This window comes from Pleurodeles waltl, chromosome 6 (genome assembly GCF_031143425.1).
Source record: "Pleurodeles waltl isolate 20211129_DDA chromosome 6, aPleWal1.hap1.20221129, whole genome shotgun sequence".
NCBI lineage: Eukaryota > Metazoa > Chordata > Amphibia > Caudata > Salamandridae > Pleurodeles > Pleurodeles waltl.
The window spans coordinates 981,285,143-981,304,121 of record NC_090445.1 but is presented as its reverse complement, the minus strand read 5'-3'; the positions used below and the strand labels follow the sequence as shown (position 1 = coordinate 981,304,121).

The 18,979-nt window shown below is 47.2% G+C and overlaps 1 protein-coding gene across 2 annotated transcripts in view; it reads left to right on the top strand.

Annotated features, from left to right (window-relative positions):
• Nucleotides 1-18,979, top strand: part of TNKS2 (tankyrase 2) — a 511,364-nt gene that overhangs the window by 206,847 nt on the left and 285,538 nt on the right. Inside the window, exon 18 of one of the 2 annotated variants that reach the window (XM_069239857.1) lies at nucleotides 15,421-15,609. The exons of the other annotated variant lie outside the window; for it this stretch is intronic. Within the exon in view, the coding sequence (XP_069095958.1) occupies nucleotides 15,421-15,609 (189 nt within the window). The remainder of the gene's footprint in view (nucleotides 1-15,420; nucleotides 15,610-18,979) is intronic. 2 annotated transcript variants of the gene reach the window in all.

Here is an 18,979-nt window from a genome sequence, read left to right as displayed (position 1 = left end):
GCCATCATCTTGCGGCTATAGATGCATATCTACAGACCAGGCAACAAATTACTTTGTTCAGAATTCCAGTCATTAAGGCTTTCATGGGAGGATTTAAAAGGGTAATTTATCACAGGATACCTCCCGCAACTTTCTGCAACCTCAACATTGTGCTCACTGGACTCATTGGTCCTCCTTTTCACCCACTTCATACATATCCTCTTAAGTATCTTTCTTGGAAGGTAGCCTTCTCAGTTGCAATCACATCACTGAGGTGTGTCATTGTGCTCCAGGCACTAACATTGGAAGATACTTTCTTCCAGATTCATAAAGACAAGGTAGTTCTCACAAACCCGAAATTCCTTTCTAAAATGGTTTCCCAATTGTAAGGAAATGCCTCCTTGGCATGGTTGCCCCCTGACTTTTTGCCTTTGCTGATGCTATGTTTACAATTGAAAGTGTGCTGAGGCCTGCTAACCAGGCCCCAGCACCAGTGTTCTTTCCCTAACCTGTACTTTTGTATCCACAATTGGCAGACCCTGGCATCCAGATAAGTCCCTTGTAACTGGTACTTCTAGTACCAAGGGCCCTGATGCCAAGGAAGGTCTCTAAGGGCTGCAGCATGTCTTATGCCACCCTAGAGACCTCTCACTTAGCACAGACACACTGCTTGCCAGCTTGTGTGTGCTAGTGAGACCAAAACGAGTAAGTCGACATGGCACTCCCCTCAGGGTGCCATGCCAGCCTCTCACTGCCTATGCAAGTATAGGTCAGTCACCCCTCTAGCAGGCCTTACAGCCCTAAGGCAGGGTGCACTATACCATAGGTGAGGGTACCAGTGCATGAGCATGGTACCCCTACAGTGTCTAAACAAAACCTTAGACATTGTAAGTGCAGGGTAGCCATAAGAGTATATGGTCTGGGAGTTTGTCAAACACGAACTCCACAGCACCATAATGGCTACACTGAAAACTGGGAAGTTTGGTATCAAACTTCTCAGCACAATAAATGCACACTAATGCCAGTGTACATTTTATTGCAAAATACACCCCAGAGGGCACCTTAGAGGTGCCCCCTGAAACTTAACCGACTGTCTGTGTAGGCTGACTAGTTCCAGCAGCCTGCCACACTAGATACATGTTGCTGGCCCCATGGGGAGAGTGCCTTTGTCACTCTGAGGCCAGTAACAAAGCCTGCACTGGGTGGAGATGCTAACACCTCCCCCAGGCAGGAGCTGTAACACCTGGCGGTGAGCCTCAAAGGCTCACCCCTTTGTCACAGCCCAGCAGGGCACTCCAGCTTAGTGGAGTTGCCCGCCCCCTCCGGCCACGGCCCCCACTTTTGGCGGCAAGGCTGGAGGGAACAAAGAAAGCAACAAGGAGGAGTCACTGGCCAGTCAGGACAGCCCCTAAGGTGTCCTGAGCTGAGGTGACTCTAACTTTTAGAAATCCTCCATCTTGCAGATGGAGGATTCCCCCAATAGGGTTAGGATTGTGACCCCCTCCCCTTGGGAGGAGGCACAAAGAGGGTGTACCCACCCTCAGGGCTAGTAGCCATTGGCTACTAACCCCCAGACCTAAACACGCCCTTAAATTTAGTATTTAAGGGCTACCCTGAACCCTAGAAAAATTAGATTCCTGCAACAACAACAAGAAGGACTGCCCAGCTGAAAACCCCTGCAGAGGAAGACCAGAAGACAACAACTGCCTTGGCTCCAGAAACTCACCGGCCTGTCTCCTGCCTTCCAAAGAACTCTGCTCCAGCGACGCCTTCCAAAGGGACCAGCGACCTCTGAATCCTCTGAGGACTGCCCTGCTTCGACGACAACAAGAAACTCCAGCGGACCTGCTCCAAAAAGACTGCAACTTTGTTTCAAGAAGCAGCTTTAAAGAACCCTGCAACTCCCCGCAAGAAGCGTGAGACTTGCAACACTGCACCCGGCGACCCCGACTCGGCTGGTGGAGAACCAACACCTCAGGGAGGACCCCCGGACTACTCTACGACTGTGAGTACCAAAACCTGTCCCCCCTGAGCCCCCACAGCGCCGCCTGCAGAGGGAATCCCGAGGCTTCCCCTGACCGCGACCCTCTGAAACCTAAGTCCCGACGCCTGGAAAAGACCCTGCACCCGCAGCCCCCAGGACCTGAAGGACCGAACTTTCACTGGAGAAGTGACCCCCAGGAGTCCCTCTCCCTTGCCCAAGTGGAGGTTTCCCCGAGGAACCCCCCCCTTGCCTGCCTGCAGCGCTGAAGAGATCCGTTGATCTCTCATAGACTAACATTGCAAACCCGACGCTTGTTTCTACACTGCACCCGGCCGCCCCCGCGCTGCTGAGGGTGAAATTTCTGTGTGGGCTTGTGTCCCCCCCGGTGCCCTACAACACCCCCCTGGTCTGCCCTCCGAAGACGCGGGTACTTACCTGCAAGCAGACCGGAACCAGGGCACCCCCTTCTCTCCATTCTAGCCTATGCGTTTTGGGCACCACTTTGAACTCTGCACCTGACCGGCCCTGAGCTGCTGGTGTGGTGACTTTGGGGTTGCTCTGAACCCCCAACGGTGGGCTACCTTGGACCAAGAACTGAACCCTGTAAGTGTCTTACTTACCTGGTAAAACTAACAAAAACTTACCTCCCCAGGAACTGTGAAAATTGCACTGTGTCCACTTTTAAAGTAGCTATTTGTCAATAACTTGAAAAGTATACATGCAATTGAAATTATTCAAAGTTCCTAATGTACGTACCTGCAATACCTTTCAAACAAGATATTACATGTTAAATTTGAACCTGTGGTTCTTAAAATAAACTAAGAAAATATATTTTTCTATAACAAAACCTATTGGCTGGATTTGTCTCTGAGTGTGTGTACCTCATTTATTGTCTGTGTATGTACAACAAATGCTTAACACTACTCCTTGGATAAGCCTACTGCTCGACCACACTACCACAAAATAGAGCATTAGTATTATCTATTTTTACCACTATTTTACCTCTAAGGGGAACCCTTGGACTCTGTGCATGCTATTCCTTACTTTGAAATAGCACATACAGAGCCAACTTCCTACATTGGTGGATCAGCGGTGGGGTACAAGACTTTGCATTTGCTGGACTACTCAGCCAATACCTGATCACACGACAAATTCCAAAATTGTCATTAGAAATTGATTTTTGCCATTTGAAAAGTTTTCTAAATTCTTAAAAGACCTGCTAGGGCCTTGTGTTAGATCCTGTTTAGCATTTCTTTTAGAGTTTAAAAGTTTGTAAAAGTTTGAAATTAGATTCTAGAACCAGTTTTAGATTCTTAAAAAGTATTCCAACTTTTAGAAGCAAAATGTCTAGCACAGATGTGACTGTGGTGGAACTCGACACCACACCTTACCTCCATCTACAGATGAGAGAGCTAAGGTCACTCTGTAAACTAAAGAAAATAACCATAGGCCCCAAACCTACCAAAATACAGCTCCAGGAGCTTTTGGCAGAGTTTGAAAAGGCCAACCCCTCTGAGGGTGGCAACTCAGAGGAAGATGATAGTGAATTGGAGGAAGATTCCCCCCTACCAGTCCTATCTAGGGAGGACAGGGCCTCTCAAGCCCTGACTCTAAAAATACTAGTCAGAGATACTGGCTCCCTCACAGGAGGGACCAGCAACTCTGAAATCACTGAGGATAACCCCAGTGACGAGGACATCCAGTTAGCCAGGATGGCCAAAAGATTGGCTTTGGAAAGACAGATCCTAGCCATAGAGAGGGAAAGACAAGAGATGGGCCTAGGACCCATCAATGGTGGCAGCAACATAAATAGGGTCAGAGATTCTCCTGACATGTTGAAAATCCCTAAAGGGATTGTAACTAAATATGAAGATGGTGATGACATCACCAAATGGTTCACAGCTTTTGAGAGGGCTTGTGTAACCAGAAAAGTGAACAGATCTCACTGGGGTGCTCTCCTTTGGGAAATGTTCACAGGAAAGTGTAGGGATAGACTCCTCACACTCTCTGGAAAAGATGCAGAATCTTATGACCTCATGAAGGGTACCCTGATTGAGGGCTTTGGATTCTCCACTGAGGAGTATAGGATTAGATTCAGGGGGCTCAAAAATCCTCGAGCCAGACCTGGGTTGACTTTGTAGACTACTCAGTAAAAACACTAGATGGTTGGATTCAAGGCAGTGGTGTAAGTAATTATGATGGGCTGTACAATTTATTTGTTAAAGAACACCTGTTAAGTAATTGTTTCAATGATAAACTGCATCAGCATCTGGTAGACCTAGGACCAATTTCTCCCCAAGAATTGGGAAAGAAGGCGGACCATTTGGTCAAGACTAGGGTGTCCAAAACTTCCACAGGGGGTGACCAAAAGAAAGGGGTCACAAAACCTCCCCAGGGGAAAGGTGGTGAGACAGCCAAAAATAAAAATAGTAAAGAGTCTTCTACAGGCCCCCAAAAACCTGCACAGGAGGGTGGGCCCAGAGCCTCTTCACAAAACAATCCTGGGTACAAGGGTAAAAACTTTGATCCCAAAAAGGCCTGGTGTCGAAACTGTAGTCAGTCTGGACACCAAACTGGAGACAAGGCCTGTCCCAAGAAAAGTTCCACTCCAAACTCCAATCCAGGTAACACTGGAATGGCTAGTCTCCAAGTGGGATCAACAGTGTGCCCAGAGCAAATCAGGGTCCACACTGAAGCTACTCTAGTCTCTGAGGGTGGGGTGGATTTAGCCACACTAGCTGCCTGGCCGCCTAACATGCAAAAATACAGGCAGCAGCTCTTTATTAATGGGACAAGTGTAGAGGGCCTGAGGGATACAGGTGCCAGTGTCACCATGGTGACAGAGAAACTGGTTTCCCCTGGCCAATACCTGACTGGAAAAACTTATACAGTCACCAATGCTGACAATCAAACTAAAGCACATCCCATGGCAATGGTAACTTTAGAATGGGGAGGGGTCAATGGCCTGAAACAGGTGGTGGTCTACTCAAACATCCCAGTAGACTGTCTGCTTGGAAATGACCTGGAGTCCTCAGCATGGGCTGAGGTAGAACTAAAAACCCATGCAGCCATGCTGGGTATCCCTGAACTGGTGTGTGTAAAAACCAGAGCACAATGCAAGGCACAGGGTGAAAAAGTAGAGCTGGAGTCTGGAAAAATGGCCCAGCCTACCAAGAGAAAAGGAAAGTCAGTTGGGAAACCAACTGCAACACAGTCAGAAAAAGAGAACCTCTCTTCTCAGGAAGAAGTTCTGCCCTCTGAGGGTACTGAGCCTTTAGAGCTTGAACCTTACCAGGTTGAGCTCTTAGGCCCAGGGGGACCCTCAAGGGGGGAGCTGTGTAAGGGACAAGAAACCTGTCCCTCTCTTGAAGGCCTTAGGCAGCAAGCTGCTGAAGAGTCCAAGGGCAAGAAAAATGGAACACATAGGGTCTATTGGGAAGATGGACTCCTGTACACTGAGGCCAGAGACCCCAAACCTGGTGCCACTAGGAGAGTGGTAGTGCCTCAGTCGTTCAGAGAGTTTATTCTGACCTTGGCCTATGATATTCCCCTTGCTGGGCATTTGGGACAAACCAAGACGTGGGAGAGGTTAGTCAACCACTTCTACTGGCCCAATATGTCCCAGAAGGTTAAGGAGTTTTGCCTCTCCTGCCCCACCTGTCAATCCAGTGGTAAGACAGGTGGGCACCCAAAGGCCCCCCTCATTCCACTTCCAGTGGTGGGGGTCCCCTTTGAAAGAGTGGGTGTGGACATAGTTGGTCCACTGGAACCTCCCACAGCCTCAGGAAATATGTACATCCTAGTAGTAGTGGATCATGCTACTAGGTATCCTGAAGCTATTCCCCTTAGGTCGACTACTGCCCCTGCAGTAGCCAAGGCCCTCATTGGTATCTTTACCAGAGTGGGTTTCCCTAAGGAGGTGGTGTCTGACAGAGGTACCAACTTCATGTCAGCATACCTAAAACACATGTGGAATGAGTGTGGAGTGACTTACAAATTCACTACACCATACCATCCACAAACTAATGGCTTAGTTGAGAGATTCAACAAGACATTAAAAGGCATGATCATGGGGCTCCCAGAAAAACTCAAAAGGAGATGGGATGTCCTCTTGCCATGTCTGCTTTTTGCTTACAGAGAGGTGCCACAGAAGGGAGTAGGATTCTCACCCTTTGAACTTCTGTTTGGCCACCCTGTAAGGGGACCACTTGCTCTTGTTAAAGAAGGCTGGGAGAGACCTCTTCATGAGCCTAAACAAGACATAGTGGACTATGTACTTGGCCTTCGCTCTAGAATGGCAGAGTACATGGAAAAGGCAACCAAAAACCTTGAGGCCAGCCAACAGCTCCAGAAGTTATGGTATGACCAAAAGGCTGCACTGGTTGAGTTCCAACCAGGGCAGAAAGTCTGGGTTCTGGAGCCTGTGGCTCCCAGGGCACTCCAGGACAAGTGGAGTGGCCCTTACCCAGTGCTAGAAAGGAAGAGTCAGGTCACCTACCTGGTGGACCTGGGCACAAGCAGGAGCCCCAAGATGGTGATCCATGTGAACCGCCTTAAGCTCTTCCATGACAGGGCTGATGTGAATCTGTTGATGGTAACAGATGAGGATCAGGAGGCAGAGAGTGAACCTCTCCCTGATCTTCTGTCATCAGACCCAAAAGATGGCTCAGTAGATGGAGTGATCTACTCAGACACCCTCTCTGGCCAACAGCAAGCTGATTGTAGGAGAGTCCTACAACAGTTTCCTGAACTCTTCTCCCTAACCCCTGGTCAGACACACCTGTGTACCCATGATGTGGACACAGGAGACAGCATGCCTGTCAAAAACAAAATCTTTAGACAGTCTGACCATGTTAAGGAAAGCATTAAGGTGGAAGTCCACAAGATGCTGGAATTGGGAGTAATTGAGCGCTCTGACAGCCCCTGGGCTAGCCCAGTGGTCTTAGTCCCCAAACCTCACACCAAAGACGGAAAGAAAGAGATGAGGTTTTGTGTGGACTACAGAGGGCTCAATTCTGTCACCAAGACAGATGCTCATCCAATTCCTAGAGCTGATGAGCTCATAGATAAATTAGGTGCTGCCAAATTCTTAAGTACCTTTGACTTGACAGCAGGGTACTGGCAAATAAAAATGGCACCTGGAGCAAAAGAGAAAACAGCATTCTCCACACCTGATGGGCATTATCAGTTTACTGTTATGCCCTTTGGTTTAAAGAATGCCCCTGCCACCTTCCAAAGGTTGGTGAATCAAGTCCTTGCTGGCTTGGAGTCCTTTAGCACAGCTTATCTTGATGATATTGCTGTCTTTAGCTCCACCTGGCAGGATCACCTGGTCCACCTGAAGAAGGTTTTGAAGGCCCTGCAATCTGCAGGCCTCTCTATCAAGGCATCCAAATGCCAGATAGGGCAGGGAACTGTGGTTTACTTGGGCCACCTTGTAGGTGGAGGCCAAGTTCAGCCACTCCAACCCAAGATCCAGACTATTCTGGACTGGGTAGCTCCAAAAACCCAGACTCAAGTCAGGGCATTCCTTGGCTTGACTGGGTATTACAGGAGGTTTGTGAAGGGATATGGATCCATTGTGACAGCCCTCACTGAACTCACCTCCAAGAAAATGCCCAAGAAAGTGAACTGGACTGTGGAATGCCAACAGGCCTTTGACACCCTGAAACAAGCAATGTGCTCAGCACCAGTTCTAAAAGCTCCAGATTATTCTAAGCAGTTCATTGTGCAGACAGATGCCTCTGAACATGGGATAGGGGCAGTTTTGTCCCAAACAAATGATGATGGCCTTGACCAGCCTGTTGCTTTCATTAGCAGGAGGTTACTCCCCAGGGAGCAGCGTTGGAGTGCCATTGAGAGGGAGGCCTTTGCTGTGGTTTGGTCCCTGAAGAAGCTGAGACCATACCTCTTTGGGACTCACTTCCTAGTTCAAACTGACCACAGACCTCTCAAATGGCTGATGCAAATGAAAGGTGAAAATCCTAAACTGTTGAGGTGGTCCATCTCCCTACAGGGAATGGACTTTATAGTGGAACACAGACCTGGGACTGCCCATGCCAATGCAGATGGCCTTTCCAGGTTCTTCCACTTAGAAAATGAAGACTCTCTTGGGAAAGGTTAGTCTCATCCTCTTTCGTTTGGGGGGGGGTTGTGTAAGGAAATGCCTCCTTGGCATGGTTGCCCCCTGACTTTTTGCCTTTGCTGATGCTATGTTTACAATTGAAAGTGTGCTGAGGCCTGCTAACCAGGCCCCAGCACCAGTGTTCTTTCCCTAACCTGTACTTTTGTATCCACAATTGGCAGACCCTGGCATCCAGATAAGTCCCTTGTAACTGGTACTTCTAGTACCAAGGGCCCTGATGCCAAGGAAGGTCTCTAAGGGCTGCAGCATGTCTTATGCCACCCTAGAGACCTCTCACTTAGCACAGACACACTGCTTGCCAGCTTGTGTGTGCTAGTGAGACCAAAACGAGTAAGTCGACATGGCACTCCCCTCAGGGTGCCATGCCAGCCTCTCACTGCCTATGCAAGTATAGGTCAGTCACCCCTCTAGCAGGCCTTACAGCCCTAAGGCAGGGTGCACTATACCATGGGTGAGGGTACCAGTGCATGAGCATGGTACCCCTACAGTGTCTAAACAAAACCTTAGACATTGTAAGTGCAGGGTAGCCATAAGAGTATATGGTCTGGGAGTTTGTCAAACACGAACTCCACAGCACCATAATGGCTACACTGAAAACTGGGAAGTTTGGTATCATACTTCTCAGCACAATAAATGCACACTAATGCCAGTGGACATTTTATTGCAAAGTACAGCCTCAAAGGCTCACCCCTTTGTCACAGCCCAGCAGGGCACTCCAGCTTAGTGGAGTTGCCCGCCCCCTCCGGCCACGGCCCCCACTTTTGGCGGCAAGGCTGGAGGGAACAAAGAAAGCAACAAGGAGGAGTCACTGGCCAGTCAGGACAGCCCCTAAGGTGTCCTGAGCTGAGGTGACTCTAACTTTTAGAAATCCTCCATCTTGCAGATGGAGGATTCCCCCAATAGGGTTAGGATTGTGACCCCCTCCCCTTGGGAGGAGGCACAAAGAGGGTGTACCCACCCTCAGGGCTAGTAGCCATTGGCTACTAACCCCCCAGACCTAAACACGCCCTTAAATTTAGTATTTAAGGGCTACCCTGAACCCTAGAAAAATTAGATTCCTGCAACAACAAGAAGGACTGCCCAGCTGAAAACCCCTGCAGAGGAAGACCAGAAGACAACAACTGCCTTGGCTCCAGAAACTCACCGGCCTGTCTCCTGCCTTCCAAAGAACTCTGCTCCAGCGACGCCTTCCAAAGGGACCAGCGACCTCTGAATCCTCTGAGGACTGCCCTGCTTCGACGACGACAAGAAACTCCCGAGGACAGCGGACCTGCTCCAAAAAGACTGCAACTTTGTTTCAAGAAGCAGCTTTAAAGAACCCTGCAACTCCCCGCAAGAAGCGTGAGACTTGCAACACTGCACCCGGCGACCCCGACTCGGCTGGTGGAGAACCAACACCTCAGGGAGGACCCCCGGACTACTCTACGACTGGGAGTACCAAAACCTGTCCCCCCTGAGCCCCCACAGCGCCGCCTGCAGAGGGAATCCCGAGGCTTCCCCTGACCGCGACCCTCTGAAACCTAAGTCCCGACGCCTGGAAAAGACCCTGCACCCGCAGCCCCCAGGACCTGAAGGACCGAACTTTCAATGGAGAAGTGACCCCCAGGAGTCCCTCTCCCTTGCCCAAGTGGAGGTTTCCCCGAGGAACCCCCCCCTTGCCTGCCTGCAGCGCTGAAGAGATCCGTTGATCTCTCCTAGACTAACATTGCAAACCCGACGCTTGTTTCTACACTGCACCCGGCCGCCCCCGCGCTGCTGTGGGTGAAATTTCTGTGTGGGCTTGTGTCCCCCCCGGTGCCCTACAACACCCCCCTGGTCTGCCCTCCGAAGACGCGGGTACTTACCTGCAAGCAGACCGGAACCGGGGCACCCCCTTCTCTCCATTCTAGCCTATGCGTTTTGGGCACCACTTTGAACTCTGCACCTGACCGGCCCTGAGCTGCTGGTGTGGTGACTTTGGGGTTGCTCTGAACCCCCAACGGTGGGCTACCTTGGACCAAGAACTGAACCCTGTAAGTGTCTTACTTACCTGGTAAAACTAACAAAAACTTACCTCCCCCAGGAACTGTGAAAATTGCACTAAGTGTCTGTAAGGAAATGCCTCCTTGGCATGGTTGCCCCCTGACTTTTTGCCTTTGCTGATGCTATGTTTACAATTGAAAGTGTGCTGAGGCCTGCTAACCAGGCCCCAGCACCAGTGTTCTTTCCCTAACCTGTACTTTTGTATCCACAATTGGCAGACCCTGGCATCCAGATAAGTCCCTTGTAACTGGTACTTCTAGTACCAAGGGCCCTGATGCCAAGGAAGGTCTCTAAGGGCTGCAGCATGTCTTATGCCACCCTGGAGACCTCTCACTCAGCACAGACACACTGCTTGCCAGCTTGTGTGTGCTAGTGAGAACAAAACGAGTAAGTCGACATGGCACTCCCCTCAGGGTGCCATGCCAGCCTCTCACTGCCTATGCAGTATAGGTAAGACACCCCTCTAGCAGGCCTTACAGCCCTAAGGCAGGGTGCACTATACCATAGGTGAGGGTACCAGTGCATGAGCATGGTACCTCTACAGTGTCTAAACAAAACCTTAGACATTGTAAGTGCAGGGTAGCCATAAGAGTATATGGTCTGGGAGTCTGTCAAACACGAACTCCACAGCACCATAATGGCTACACTGAAAACTGGGAAGTTTGGTATCAAACTTCTCAGCACAATAAATGCACACTGATGCCAGTGTACATTTTATTGTAAAATACACCACAGAGGGCACCTTAGAGGTGCCCCCTGAAACTTAACCGACTGTCTGTGTAGGCTGACTAGTTCCAGCAGCCTGCCACACCAGAGACATGTTGCTGGCCCCATGGGGAGAGTGCCTTTGTCACTCTGAGGCCAGTAACAAAGCCTGCACTGGGTGGAGATGCTAACACCTCCCCCAGGCAGGAGCTGTAACACCTGGCGGTGAGCCTCAAAGGCTCACCCCTTTGTCACAGCCCAGCAGGGCACTCCAGCTTAGTGGAGTTGCCCGCCCCCTCCGGCCACGGCCCCCACTTTTGGCGGCAAGGCTGGAGGGAACAAAGAAAGCAACAAGGAGGAGTCACTGGCCAGTCAGGACAGCCCCTAAGGTGTCCTGAGCTGAGGTGACTCTGACTTTTAGAAATCCTCCATCTTGCAGATGGAGGATTCCCCCAATAGGGTTAGGATTGTGACCCCCTCCCCTTGGGAGGAGGCACAAAGAGGGTGTACCCACCCTCAGGGCTAGTAGCCATTGGCTACTAACCCCCCAGACCTAAACACGCCCTTAAATTTAGTATTTAAGGGCTACCCTGAACCCTAGAAAATTAGATTCCTGCAACTACAAGAAGAAGGACTGCCTAGCTGAAAAACCCCTGCAGAGGAAGACCAGAAGACGACAACTGCCTTGGCTCCAGAAACTCACTGGCCTGTCTCCTGCCTTCCAAAGACCCTGCTCCAGCGACGCCTTCCAAAGGGACCAGCGACCTCGACATCCTCTGAGGACTGCCCCTGCTTCGAAAAGACAAGAAACTCCAGAGGACAGCGGACCTGCTCCAAGAAAAGCTGCAACTTTGTTTCCAGCAGCTTTAAAGAACCCTGCAAGCTCCCCGCAAGAAGCGTGAGACTTGCAACACTGCACCCGGCGACCCCGACTCGGCTGGTGGCGATCCAACACCTCAGGAGGGACCCCAGGACTACTCTAAGACTGTGAGTACAAAAACCTGTCCCCCCTGAGCCCCCACAGCGCCGCCTGCAGAGGGAATCCCGAGGCTTCCCCTGACCGCGACTCTTTGAATCCTAAGTCCCGATACCTGGGAGAGACCCTGCACCCGCAGCCCCCAGGACCTGAAGGACCGGACTTTCACTGGAGGAGTGACCCCCAGGAGTCCCTCTCCCTTGATCAAGTGGAGGTTTCCCCGAGGAACCCCCCCCTTGCCTGCCTGCAGCGCTGAAGAGATCCCTAGATCTCCCATTGACTTCCATTACAAACCAGACGCTTGTTTCTACACTGCACCCGGCCGCCCCCGCGCTGCTGAGGGTGAAATTTCTGTGTGGGCTTGTGTCCCCCCCGGTGCCCTACAAAACCCCCCTGGTCTGCCCTCCGAAGACGCGGGTACTTACCTGCAAGCAGACCGGAACCGGGGCACCCCCTTCTCTCCATTCTAGCCTATGCGTTTTGGGCACCACTTTGAACTCTGCACCTGACCGGCCCTGAGCTGCTGGTGTGGTGACTTTGGGGTTGCTCTGAACCCCCAACGGTGGGCTACCTTGGACCAAGAACTAAGCCCTGTAAGTGTCTTACTTACCTGGTTAACCTAACAAATACTTACCTCCCCTAGGAACTGTGAAAATTGCACTAAGTGTCCACTTTTAAAACAGCTATTTGTCAATAACTTGAAAAGTATACATGCAATTTTGATGATTTGAAGTTCCTAAAGTACTTACCTGCAATACCTTTCGAATGAGATATTACATGTAGAATTTGAACCTGTGGTTCTTAAAATAAACTAAGAAAAGATATTTTTCTATATAAAAACCTATTGGCTGGATTTGTCTCTGAGTGTGTGTACCTCATTTATTGTCTATGTGTATGTACAACAAATGCTTAACACTACTCCTTGGATAAGCCTATTGCTCGACCACACTACCACAAAATAGAGCATTAGTATTATCTCTTTTTGCCACTATCTTACCTCTAAGGGGAACCCTTGGACTCTGTACATACTATTCCTTACTTTGAAATAGTGCATACAGAGCCAACTTCCTACAGTGTCCACTTTTAAAGTAGCTATTTGTCAATAACTTGAAAAGTATACATGCAATTGAAATGATTCAAAGTTACTAATGTACTTACCTGCAATACCTTTCAAACAAGATATTACATGTTAAATTTGAACCTGTGGTTCTTAAAATAAACTAAGAAAAGATATTTTTCTATAACAAAACCTATTGGCTGGATTTGTCTCTGAGTGTGTGTACCTCATTTATTGTCTATGTGTATGTACAACAAATGCTTAACACTACTCCTTGGATAAGCCTACTGCTCGACCACACTTCCACAAAATAGAGCATTAGTATTATCTATTTTTACCACTATTTTACCTCTAAGGGGAACCCTTGGACTCTGTGCATGCTATTCCTTACTTTGAAATAGCACATACAGAGCCAACTTCCTACACCAATTCTATATAAATTCATCCATTTAGCTATCAGTCTTCTTTCCGCAGCCTGACTCTGTTGCAGAAAGAGCTCTCCACACCTTAGATGTAAAAAAAAAGCACTCATGTTTTACGCAGAAACTTTTTGTCACGCTCTAAACACCACACAAAGGCAATCCAGTATCCAAATTTGTCATAGCTAGATGGATAGGTAAATGTATACAGACATGCTATGCTAAAGCCAAAATAATATTACCTGTTACCCCTAGGACATCCACTAGGAAAAAGGGTGCTACTATGGCTTTTCTTGGAACCATTCCTATGGCTGACATCTGTAAAGCAGCTACATGGTTAACACCACACACTTTCACAAAACATTACTGTGTGGGTGTGCTAGCATGCCAACAAGCCAATGTAGGTCAAGCTGTGCTATGAGCACTCTGTCAGCTGTAACTCCTACAGGCTAGCCACCGCTTTCTGGAGGGACTGCTTTACAGTCTATGCATAGCATATGTATATACAGCTACACATGCCATCGAACGGAATATGCTACTTACCCTCTAGGCATCTGTCCATGGCATGTAGTGCTGTAGATTCACATGCACCCTCCCTCCTCCCTGGACTCCTGTGGCCGTTGCAGTTACTACACCTTTGTATATATTTGTACATATGTATTTATGCTTTGCATGGACATCTTTTTTTCTATATTTTCCTTTCTGCCACTCCTTTAACACCTGCCTGCGGGAAAACAATCTAACAAAGGAGTTGGTACCTGTGCGCAGTGTTACTGAGAGGAGTCAGTCGATCCCGTGACTCGAAGCACTTCTTTGAAGAAAAACAACTTGCACTACTCCGGACCAAACACTATATGGCAGGAGTATGCAGAGCATATGAATCTACAGCACTGCATGCCGTGAACCGATGTCTACAGTGTAAGTAGCATATTCCTTTCTTTAACTCCTGCTCAAGGATCTTGTTAAGCAGTGGAATCTTTTACTTCTTAAGCAGCTAGTCATTATATATTTTTCTTTGAGTTCCAGGTCTTCCCCGTGAACAGAACCGATCCTGTATTAACTATACATCACAATGCTAATGATAAGCAAAATTTATAAATATGTTTGCCATTGGCCACTTCAAGCTCAGGTGGTCTGTGTATATTCATTTATTCAGATATCCGCCTCTAAAATATTACTAGTTTTCATTTAAAAAAGGTCTGCTTTTGAAGACTGATAGGCGCCTCCAGAGGTATGCAAAGTTTTCTCTAACACTCCACACCTGCCACTTTGCACGACCCTGCACTCTCTTGCATCCCTGGAACAAATAATGCAGGATCTGTCTTGTTTCAAGAAAATTCTGTTTAGGTCTACATCATTATAGATTGAATAGACTATCTTTTGTTTTGCAGCAAGTAGGCCTGTTATTTGCTAGTAGTATTGGCACAATTGAAATAAAGTAGAAACTGCAAAACCTGTCTTATGCAGTGTGAGAGAGAGAGAGAGAGAATACTTCAGATTTGTCTGTCATACTGTTAACATAACGGAAGGACTATCTCCTGAAGTAGAGAGACCTGGTATGTTCGCTTGTGTGAATGGGCCATGCATACAGGTTTGCTGGTGAGTGGGCTAGAGCAAGTCTGCTTTATTTTTGAATTTCGGATGGTTTCAGTTTCAAAGCATGTTTCAAAGGGCATTAAGACATATTTCACAAAAGTTAGCTTTGCTTATTTGGCATTCTGAAAACATAGTGGTGTGGTTAAAACATCGATCTAGTTGTTCTTTAGGCATTCTGCAAATATAACATTTGGTATTTGTTAAAGGAAATGGTGAAGTAATGTTTTCCGATGAACTTCCCTGAAACACTTCTCGGACACACAGTCAATCTCGCTTAAATTTGCTGCTTATGGGCTTGCATATTATAGACATCTTGAATTTGAAAGAGGCATGCTGCCATTGGTTGTGTTCGAGTAACCAGTGGTCCAAACCCTCAACTCAAATTTGAGATAATACCTTACTAATGGTACACTGTGTAAGAAGATGCTAGTAAATAACTGTAAGCTGATTTAGATAGTGTAATCACAGTTTTCCATCTAGAATTCCTAGTAGGTTGGAGATAGCAAAGTGCAAACCTAATTAATTTGTATTTTGCAGCATGTGGATGTAGCTGCCTTGCTTATCAAATATAACGCCTGTGTAAATGCTACTGACAAGTGGGCTTTCACACCACTGCATGAAGCTTCACAAAAGGGAAGAACACAACTGTGTGCCCTGCTGTTGTCACACGGAGCCGATCCTTCTCTGAAAAACCAAGAGGGGCAAACACCATTAGATCTGGTTACAGTAAGTTGTGGATCTTTATTTAGGAGTTTTTTAAATGAATTCTCCAGTGATCGAAATACCAAAGGGTGGCAGACAGATGTTGGACTTCTACAAGACCTATTGCTGATTTCGTGTCTCTTTTCTGTAATTAGCACTTCCTAAATACGTCGTCTTAATTTAGGGATGACACAGCAAGACTTTGAAACTTGTCATCTTTTCTCCTACCTTTAGAAATGTAAATACCTGTAATCTGCATTTGTTTTGTTCATGTGATAAGCTTGTGTAATAAATGTAATGCAATATCTAATTGTATTGTGTAGGATTCACTGCTATGGCTATTAATATATTTTAATTGTGGAATATGTATGGCACTGAAACAAAGTACACTACATAAACAATATGGGAACATGGAGTTGGTGAATAATTCAAGGCTTGTATCCCCATAGTAGAAAAGGACTTAAGAATTCAACCTCAAAATTCAGTCATTCTTGAGCAGGAATCATCATGACTGAAAAGACTAGCTGCACATTTCACTTCTACTTCTTTTTTGCTGGTCTGTGGTGAGACAGATTTTGTAGAGTTCCTGCATCCCTCAGTACCAGTGGTCACATGGTGGTATTCAGTTCACCATATAAGCATGAGCGAATGGAGTAGAGAAAAATATTTTAAGCTTTTCCTGAGAGAACACATGTAGCATAGTATCTACATGTGTCAAATCTTACTAAGGAGGGCTAAGAAGACCCAGTAGAAAATCAGGGAATAAACAGCTTCTCAAGAAGAGACCATAATGCAATACCTTTTAGATGTGGGCTACTTAGTTTCCCAGCACTAAGACTTTCATAGACTCATATACTTGAATGTTTCTCTGGCGTCCTGCTCGGAACCAACGATGGCTAATGTAGCAGTATCCATATACAGCAAAATAACAGTTAAATAGCAGTAGATTTATATGCAGCCAACTCGCCTCATTATGTGACTCAAACTCCAGCTATTTAGGTGGAGAGGCTTAGAGCTCCAGCCCTACTCAGGGGTTCCAGTTGTCTACTACACATGTACAGACAACAGGGAATTCTTGGACTCTGCTCTTACTTTCAAAGCCTCAAATTTGATCATTTTTGTGCCCTTCTGACCTTTTCTTACCTTCATCTGCAGAACGTAGCAGTTTTTGCTCATTTTGTACAGGGGAGGGTGAGCCTTAGGAGCATCGTATCCATGGCTGATGCACCATCACATTACAGTTTTACAGACAGGCGTTGTGCTTCTTGTCGAGCTTGGAAGGTTTACTCAGAAGGCCCCGCACAAAAATTATTGACTGCCTCAATAAATCAGGTCATGACCCCACGAAATATGGTGTTTTCAGCACACTCATCACTAAGAGTCACAATGACAGATAGTTATGCCTTGACGTTTGAGTCCTTGGTCCAGGATGTCGCCTTTCTTTCTTTCACGAAAGTAAAAATTTTAATTAATAAAGCTCTATAGCCCATATCAATGCATCACAGGCTTCTCTTCAGAGACCAGTATGAGCCCCACCAACATATGCTGTAGGTCTACCACTTCGACACAGACTCATGCTTATGGTTGTCTTCTGAGAAATAAATGAAAAAAATAAAAAAATTTAAGACCTTCAGCCAGCTTGGGTGTCACGCCTGGTCTATGCAGAACCCATTCCCATCCTGAAAAAGGCAAAGTTGACGACAGTATCATTGAAGACCAAAGATAAACATGCACCGTTGATGACAACCCCAAATGTCAGCAAAACTTACCCTATTGACAATGATGTCCATCTCATCAGCAGCATTTCCATCCATGAGCAATAATTCATCACAAACCAGTAAGCAACTACAACAGTTTCTTAGTCAGAGGCCATTTCTATAAGTTTGGCTGTACCACAGAGTCTTTTTTTTTTTTTGCCTCTGTAGTATCATTGCTGACCTTGCTGGTTCTCGTTTATAAGGGTCTTATGATTTGGGCAAACATTATGTACCTGGAGACTGGGAGGACGATTAGGGATACCTAAAACCTCCATCTTTCTACAAGATCCAATCATACAAGGTCCTATAGAATTTTTTAATTCTAATAAGCAACCAATTCAGGATATATGTTGCAGAATAACTCCCAACATAATCCCTCCACATAAAAACCCTACTGTTCCCCATTAGGCCCCCTTTTTGGCTATTATTCCTCAGCCAGATCAGTGCTGACAGTTCCTGATGCAGAACTGTTTACACTGTCCTCACCAGTAGTGTTAACTGCTTTAGGAAACTGGACTTCTCTTTGCAGATGTCCTCCGCCCCTACTTTATTGCCCCCATTTGAACTACTGTATGCTGGTTTTCGACTGACAGTGCACTGAAGCCTGCTAACTAGACTCCAGTGCAAGTATTCTTTCCCCTAAAAACTCAATACTCAACTGTAGATTCATTTGCAAGAACTTCAACTTCAAGACCTTAGTAAATGATACCCCCTGTATCTAGGGTATGCGTTCTAAAGAGGTTCCCTATGGGCTGCATCCTGTACTATGTCACCCTAAGGACCCACCCTAAAACACATGCAGACTGCCATTGCAGAATACGTGAAATGTTGCAAACCATTTTGAAAATACGGCATTGCGCACTCCCTGTGTGCAATACCGAAATACACTACATACCTTTTGTGTGTGTGTCACCCCTGCAGCAGTTCTTACGAGCCCTAAGGCAGAGTGCATTATAATAGAATTGAGGTTAAATCTGCATGAGCAGATGTGCCCCTGTGATGTCTAGTTCTATTAGCAGATATTGCAAGTGAACAGGGAAGCCATCTTAGGGTATGTACTGGGCACTGGTCATTACGAGTTACTTGGATACACAATAGCTTCACTGAAGCCTATGGTGTTTGGTATCAAGCACCTTGTCTTAATACATCCATATAGATGCCAGTATTGGATTTATTGTGACTGTGCACACAGAGGGCACCTTCGAAGTGCCCCCTGAAAACCTACTAGTCATCTAGTGTGCTGGCTGAATGATATAGGCCAGCCTGCCACCTAGGACAGGTTGCCGAACCCCTTTTAGGTGAGAATCAGCACTCACTGAGGTCAGGAAACAATTCCTGCAGGATGACTAGTAAATCTGCATACAAAGGCCAGAGGCTTCAAAGCCTCCGCTACCTTTGATATGCGACCTCCGCTTCCTCCAGGCCCAATGAATCACACTCCCTGCTCTCGGGCCCACTTGGCAAACAGGACAGGTGGGGAGTTAGGTATGCAGTAGGTGTTTTACACCTGCAGGCTAGTCACTTGCCTAAGGTGGGCTACCTGAAGTGCTGCACAAGTGAAGGGTTCCACCATCTTCTTTTTGGTGGAATTAGAATATCTAGGACAGACCTATGCCCACTCCCCACAGGCATAGGGT